This window comes from Xyrauchen texanus, chromosome 20 (genome assembly GCF_025860055.1).
Source record: "Xyrauchen texanus isolate HMW12.3.18 chromosome 20, RBS_HiC_50CHRs, whole genome shotgun sequence".
Classification (NCBI taxonomy): Eukaryota; Metazoa; Chordata; class Actinopteri; order Cypriniformes; family Catostomidae; genus Xyrauchen; species Xyrauchen texanus.
This window is the reverse complement of record NC_068295.1, coordinates 23,672,229-23,680,224: the sequence shown is the minus strand read 5'-3', so window position 1 is coordinate 23,680,224 and position 7,996 is coordinate 23,672,229. Positions and strand designations below refer to the sequence as shown.

The following is a 7,996-nucleotide window of genomic DNA, read 5'->3' as shown; positions in this document are numbered from 1 at the left end:
CGGATATCAGCGTTGCAGTATATATACATTGTGCCTTTCTTTCTTCTGCACCTGGTGCAATCCATGACTTTAAGTCTGGATCTCTTTCCCACTCTTTCCTGTAACCTTTTCTATATTTTGCCCACTTTGGCATATTGTCAGTGTCAGTCAGCTAGCTAAGTTTGAAAACCCAGCGCAATCTAGTGTGTTTGAGGGGAGGGCGGTGCCGGCGTGCGTGACGTGAGCTGAAGGGAGGGAGTGTCTGTTGTGAGTTTAGGGGGCACGTCAGCCGGACCTGTAGTGTGTGTGTGTGTGTGTGTGTGTGTGTGTGTGAGTGAGTGAGAGTAGGCTACTGAACAGAGTCGCCGAAAGAAGGATCTGAAGTACCGATCTTTCGGCTACAAAAACCCGCCGAACTGATCCGAAACCAGCCCAATTTTTATCCACCCGCCCAAACCAATTTTTGCCCGCAAAAAATATTGCAAAACCGCCCAATTGGGCGGGAAACCGCCCAATCTGGCAACCCTGCCAATAGGGCACATGATTCTGTTTGCAGAAAGGTCGATGTCCTTCGACAGGCCGTGTTCTCGCGATACTTCGACTACTCGCTCTGCAGAAGAGGACAGACGATTAACGGTAAGAAGCTCTTCATTAAATATATTTGTGTAGATTTTTCTGTATATTGCATTTTTCATGTATTAATTGACAAATGTTTATTCAATCTTTATATATATAAATGAAATATAAATGAAATACTTTGGATCGTTTAAGAGCTGGTTTTCGTCCCGGAAATTGTCAACTTGTCGGTTCCTTCTTGTCAGACAAACATCTCGCGTGTGTTCAAGTCCTTCAGCTTGAAGTTCACAAGCCGTTTTCGGCTTCTGTTTCGGAATGCCAACCTATGGACTTTGTTTGCTAGGCACTACAGTTTTAAAGCCCTTGTATTTTAACATAAAGGAGTGGTTCTCTGGCTAGATATCCAACTAATTTAACATGTATTAGAAGGATTTAACATGTATTAGAAGGTTCCAGTCGTGTTATATGCAAGTCAGTGCTCCCAACTAGATCAAAACATGTTGTGTGGGAGGACTTTTTTTTTCTTCTGTTGATTTGGCTCTTGACAATATGGCTTTGTTTTATAACCACTTGAGCTGCTTACCTAGACTGCATTTTTGGCCCCATGCTGTCCAGGTAGGCAGCTCACTCGGGTTTGGCAAAGCCCATATTTGACACTTACAAAAGACATAAGACCCCTTTACACCATGGTTGTTCATTAGATTTTGTGAGCGTATTTTTTTTTTCTTCCAGTTACAATCTTGACCAGGTCTACATGTCTCATAAAGATAAAGGATATGTGGTGCGGATCCGTGGTTTGCCTTGGGCCTGCACACAAGAGGAAGTGGCCTCCTTTTTCTCTGGTATGCATACACTCTAACTGAAAGCATCTTTTGTAGTTTTCTCTGTAGTTAATATAAATAAATGTGGGTTTACAGAAAAAAGACCTGTGAACATTATTTTCCCTTTTAAATTGGATAGATTGTGACATTGTGGGGAAAGTGAATGGAGTGTGTTTTACCTTCTCCTCCAATGAGGGAAGGCCGAGTGGAGAGGCATTTGTGGAGCTAAAGACATCAGTAGACATTAAAAAGGCTCTGGCTAAAGACCGCAAATACATGGGACATCGTTACATCGAAGGTACACTTGACTTCTATCAGTTTTTTGATCTCATGAACTCTTATCATATTTTATTGCACAGACAGCACTGTCAAAGCATATGAGATGTAATTTGGGCTTCTGTTAGTAGGATATTTATTAATTGCATTGATTTGATGATTAGGCCTATGTATTACTTGACCTTTCCCATAGTGTTCAAGTCCAACCGCAGGGAGATGGATCTGGTGCTAAAACAAAGTGGCCCAAAAGACTACGATAGCTGCATTGGCTGCATGTTACGGCTAAGAGGACTGCCTTTCGGCTGCAGTAAAGAAGAAATTGTACAGTTCTTTTCAGGTATATGTTGTTTCACATTTATAACACTTCCCATACTTGCAGATATTGCCAGGAAGACCAGTCTGTATTAGAGATGCACTGATCGACCGGCCAGGGACCGGAATTAGCCGATTTTCCGCATGCTCGGCCGGACCGGTGACCGGCCGGTCTGCCTCATGTCTTTCCGATTCCAAGCCGGTCCGTATTGTTGCCAGCGGTGCAGGCAATAATGTCACAGCCGCATGTAAACATGTCATTGGCGTGGAAGATCTTCACTGTGAGTGAAGAATACATAAAGTTCGAAATGTGTAATAATTGTAAGGCCAAAGTAAACCGTGGGGGAACCACCACAATAACTTTCGGATCAACAAACGTAATTACACATTTAAAACACCAACACCCAGCTGAAAATGCCCTTTTTAAAAAAGAAGCTAAAAAGTGAAAGCAGCTAAAGCTAGCCAGAGCTCAGAGCCAGTCACAAGTCAGCAGCCTCTCCTATCATTCCTTGGAATGAGCAGCGAAAAGAAGACCAAAGCAATTACGAGGAAAGTTATGGAATTCATGGCCCTGGATGACCAGCTGTTCTCCATAGTTGAGGACAGAGGCTTCAGAAATCTGATACATTTCCTCGATACAGAGTATGATGTACTTTCCGACTTTGCGTTGCCCGAGTTGTTTAATCTCGTGTCATGTCACACACGCAGCCTGTTATCTGTCAACATTTGGGTGGTGGGGTGCTGGATGGCAGAGGCAGGCTAAATACTATACAAATTGTGCCATTGTGATTTAATGTGCTGAGTAACGTCATTTTCCCCACCGTGTCTGATATTAAAATCAGTGCGACACACATTGCAAAAGGCGTGGGCATTGTCGATATGGCTTCGGGATATGAAATTAAATTCTTCCATCCAGCTGTTGTTAAATGTACATGTATATTTAGTTTTTTCACCGGAGCACCAGCTGATTCTTCTCCTCCCATCTACCAGTGATGCTTGATTTAACATCCTGCGTCTACTGCCTGCACAGATATCAACAGCGCAAATGGGTTGTAGGTTGCCAGATTGAGGTCATAAATGATTTGTAATGTGTATGATGTGTCGATTGTGTGAGTAGGATGCGTTTCATTCAAGATCTGGCAACTGGACCACCTTGGAATAATATATTGATGTGATTTATTCATATAACGTGGTTTGGGCCATACAAATTACGGGAGATTTTTGGGAGAAATAACAAAACGGGAGACTCCCGGGAAAAACGGGAGTGTTGACAGGTATGGTTACAAGCCGTTCCCGAAGCAGTGCTCAGTTTTACAACTGATATTTGGATATTGATATTTTGCTCAGATATAAAGGAAGTTCTCTCTCAGCTAATGCTCTTAATTATAAATGAACCTTCTTGGCAACCTTGCTAGGTACCGTTTGAAAATATTAATTTGACAAATTATTTTTATCATTAGTTTTTTTATCAAATTGGTCACATTTTAGCTTTAAATTTTTTTTATTTTTTCAAATTCAGTCTATTCCATCAATCTTGAGACATATGTCTTGAATTAGCCTTGAAATTGCATCCATGATATTGCATATATATATTTTTATTTTTAATTTAATAATTTGTACTATTAACAAGCATTTACATTTATATGTTGAACACGTGCTTATTCGGTATGGTCTCTTTAAGACTAGTGGCATCAGCCAGTAAGCATATATAACAAAAGCCGTGCATGGTTTATTTGGTGCATCCATGTGTGATTTGAACTAAATGTTTCTTTTGTTGTTTTTTTTTAACAGTTGACTGTAAAGAATAGAAAGTGTATTAAATAAGACATTATTCAATGACATATGGGTCCGTGGACCTTGTCTTTGGACACACAAAACTAGTTAAACCAAACTTTTACTCTCAACACGCAGTGAAAGGACCTCTGTGCTAATAACTTCTTCACTACTCAATCACTGGTGAGTGAAATCTGAACATGTACTAGCCAGTGGCTAATCATAGACATTTTTAGTCACACAGTGTGAGATTAGGTTTGCACACGCCAGTGATTTACTTGCATTATAGAAGGTTGCCACTTAGAGTGAAAGATTGATCTTGGGAATTAAGAATCGATATCGTGATGGTTAAAATGAATATTTACCCAGCCTGATTTATTATGCCTTTATATAATCAGTCAACTTGTATTTTGAAGGTTTCTTTTTATATATATATATATATATATATATATATATATATATATATATATATATATATATATATATATAAGCTTCATTTTAACTTGTATAATCCAAAATAGTTTTGTCAGTTTTAGATGTTTTACATTGTTAATTTAATAATATCACCAGAAACTGAGACAGCACTACTGTGATACCTAATTTGATCTGTGTTGATTTTCTTTTTTTTTTTTTATGTAATTCTCTTGTTCAAAAACTTTAAAAATGTGTGTGGATGAAACATATATTTAGTGGTGTGCTCTAGGGCTTATCTGTATGAAATAGGGAATTATTTAGGGGCTAAATTGGGTGGGGATTTGTTTTTTGCAGATGAAAATGTTGTGGCTCTTTAACATGTCTCCCCATGTGGGGTTATTTGTCCTTGGGTTAAAGGGTTGAAAATCGTGCCAAATGGGATAACATTGCCGATGGACTACCAGGGGAGGAGCACAGGGGAAGCCTTCGTGCAGTTTGCCTCAAAGGAGATAGCAGAAAAGGCCCTGGGGAAACACAAGGAAAGAATAGGGCACAGGTGGGGCTGGCAAGACTGGGCTGGGGGATAATGCTATCTCTAATGTGGGTTGGGGGGGTCATGTATCTGTCTGGAATCTTTCTTGGAATGTATAATTTAATTACATGTTAAAACAGTGTCATGGGGGAAAACTAGAAATGATGGTATTGTAATATCAATATAAATATGACTGGACAACTCATACTGAAGAATCAGGGGAGCCTTTCTTTAGAATGGCTTATATAAAATACTTTAAAACACGTTTTATGTTAGTTACATTTTCAGCACTTGTGTGAAGAATTTTAGACACTTATTGCTTCATCTGGTTAAAAACTGTCAGTAACCGACAATAAACTGTCAGTTATAGCGATGCCATAATGACAGTGGTTCCCAAATACTGTCTCCCCTTAGCCCTCTTCATTGCTGTTAAACTCTTTCAACAGCTTATATTTGTCAAGTTTATTAACACTCTGCATTTCAAACAAACTTAGGTACGTAGAGATTTTCAAGAGCAGCCGAAATGAAATGGGCATGTACTACGAAGTACCCAGGAGAATGATGGCACAGAGGCCTAGTCCATATGACAGACGTATTATGGGACGCGGGGGCTTCTTCGGGCCTGGAAGGGGAGATGCTGTCTTGGACCAGATGCGCAGTGGAGGCGGTTACGGTGGTGGTATGGTATTTTATTAGTGTTCTCACTTGGGTTTGTTCAAAAGATTGACAAGTGGGTTCAGGACAATGTTATAACCATGTTGTGTAAATAATGGATATATATTTTCTGGAACAGAATAGTATGTGGTAGGGCTGTCGATCTAAAACGCTAATTCAGTGTGATTAATAATATAAAAAACAAAGCGCTAAAAAATGTACACAATTACTCATGCCCCAGACCATAATAAGGAATTTTCCTACCATCAGAGCAATTCAAGCTTGAATTACCATGTTTTTACAAGTAGGTATAGCTGCTTGCCGAAGATCTCCAAATGGGGGCAGAATGTCCAAAAGAGGACAGAGTTACTCCAAAAGGGGGTAGTGCCGGACTAGTGACATATTAAAAGAATAAAGTCTGTAATCACTTGTTTCCTCCATGTGTTTATTACTTTGTCAAAATGTGTTGTTTTTTAGGCATGATTTTAATAGACTATAACAACTCTCACAAGGCTTCAGACTTTCACGAGCAAAGAGTGGGGAACTCTTGAGGTATAACACTACGATAAATGTCTTTCGTCTGCCACGTAGTACCAAGTTCTTGCCCACAAGTCGCCATCCGATGCATCCTCGATATTCGGCCTGATCAAAACCACATCCGGGTAATTTTATGCATTCTCAGAACTTGCGTTCTTGAGTATTGACATTGAACTTCGGCAGTGGATAATGACGTTGAACGAGTCCACGAAAATAAAAGAACATAAAATTGAGAAACATTCCCAGTCAGCAGGGGACAGTAAGCACAACTCCAGCTTTACAGGCAATGTGGAGCTGTAGAGGCAACAAACCACACTTGTGTTCAAGAATGCTGGAAGAAGGTTCCGAATACAGAGGTCTTGCAAGGCTCTCGATGTATTTTTTCTAGTGTCCTAAAAAAACTTATGATGCAATGCAACCAAAATGAGATTATCAAAAGGCATCCGACTGATGTGTACATAGATGCGTCCTTAGAAATGCCCTTATAATAAGTCTACCTCAGATAGATTGAGACACTCAGTTGCAAAATGGATTGATGTAGACTGTAGGCAATGATAAGCTTATTCAATTAAATGGAATAGACAATATACAGTATTTCCTTTTTTAAAAGACACTCAAAGATCTCTTTTGTATTGCCTAATCAATATTTTACTCGTTTGCCTCAATAATGTAATGTATTTTAATTTTCTGAATTTTATATACTGTATAACACATTTATAATTATTTAATCGTTATTTTGAAAAATGTTTATTTGGGGGCCTTTCTCTGCAAATATTGTATTCAATTAATTAATCGGCATTTGATGTAATTAATTTGGTTTAAAATTGTAATAACTTGAAAGCCTTAATATTTGACTTATTTATCAGCTATTTGTAGCTAAGACCCCATTCAAAAGTATATTGATAAATTTTTCCTTCAAAAGGATATGGTGGGTTTGACAGTTACAATGGCTTCAAGGACCGCTTTGGTAATGGAATGTTTGAGGAGCGCATGCGGGGTGATAGAAGAAGAGGAACGGGGGGTCAAGGTTACAGCGGCGATTCAAATTCTGGCTTTCACAGCGGCCATTTTGTTCACATGAGAGGCCTTCCCTTTCGTGCTACAGACGCAGATGTTGCAAATGTAAGAGATACATTTTTTGGTGAATCTTTTTTTTTTTTTTTTTATGTTTATGTTTAATTTAAAGATATTTTTACCCTTTTTCAGTTCTTTGCTCCTTTAATTCCTGTGAGAGTGCACATTGATGTAGGGCCCAATGGAAAGTCTACAGGAGAGGCAGACGTTGAGTTTGGATCTCATGAAGATGCTATGTCTGCCATGTCAAAAGACAAGAATCATATGCGTATGTTGTCCTTTTTATTATCAGTACTATTAACCTACATCATCATGTCTACTGTAAATCAAAATGCACTATTGTCATTCTGATTCTTTTTTTAAGTTATTTTTCCCTGCATTGTCATTCTCCTTGCAGAGCATCGTTACATAGAGCTTTTCTTGAATTCAGCTTCAAGTGAGCCATTTGAAATGGGTCAGTATTACTGCATGGATATTCTGTTATTATACATTACATTTTCATTTAATTTAATTGCATGAATTTAAAAAGGTGTGAAGCCAAAGTTCAAATTTGTCTCCTGTTTTGGGGGGATAAAACACTGCAGGTCGCACAGGAGGTTTCTATGGCAACTCTGGAGGCATGGGTTCTCGAGGAAGTGGATTAAGAAGAATGCTCTGAGGATGATTACAATTAATGCATAAACTTTTGAACCCAATGTTGGAGCTTCCAACTTGGAAGGTCGTTTTGTACAAATGATTTCACATGTTCATATAAAATATGCCCAAAATATTTTCTAAGCTCAAAGACATTTTTGAGTAAATCTGTATCTATCTATTCATATATATCTATCTATCTATATATATATAGATAGATAGATATATATATTTAAACTGCTGCATAGCTTGACCAGCTACTGAACATTTTGCTCGTCAAATTTTATATTAAATATATCTGTTTAAGATGTTAGTAAAAAGATATGTGCTTTGTATGTGTTTTGACTCAAAATTGAGTATGAATAGCTCGATCAATAAATTGTGTGTGAAATTGAACTTAAAGAGACACTTTTCT

General features: G+C 38.4%; 1 protein-coding gene across 3 annotated transcripts; it reads left to right on the top strand.

The window, feature by feature from the left end:
* The first annotated feature begins 318 nt into the window (after positions 1–318).
* hnrnph3 (heterogeneous nuclear ribonucleoprotein H3 (2H9)) lies at positions 319–7,970 on the top strand. Of its 3 annotated transcripts, none has more exons than XM_052150710.1 (10): positions 319–615; positions 1,288–1,397; positions 1,516–1,674; positions 1,846–1,989; positions 4,569–4,707; positions 5,178–5,362; positions 6,797–6,996; positions 7,081–7,216; positions 7,346–7,402; positions 7,533–7,970. In XM_052150710.1, the coding sequence occupies exons 2-10, from the start codon at positions 1,310–1,312 to the stop codon at positions 7,604–7,606; spliced, it is 1,182 nt and encodes a 393-aa protein (XP_052006670.1). In that variant the 5' UTR covers positions 319–615; positions 1,288–1,309; the 3' UTR covers positions 7,607–7,970. The 3 variants fall into 3 exon arrangements, with proteins under 3 accessions (XP_052006670.1, XP_052006669.1, XP_052006671.1); XM_052150709.1 differs by lacking the exon at positions 319–615 and adding an exon at positions 829–1,170; XM_052150711.1 differs by lacking the exon at positions 319–615 and adding an exon at positions 830–1,026.
* The last annotated feature ends 26 nt before the right edge of the window (positions 7,971–7,996 follow it).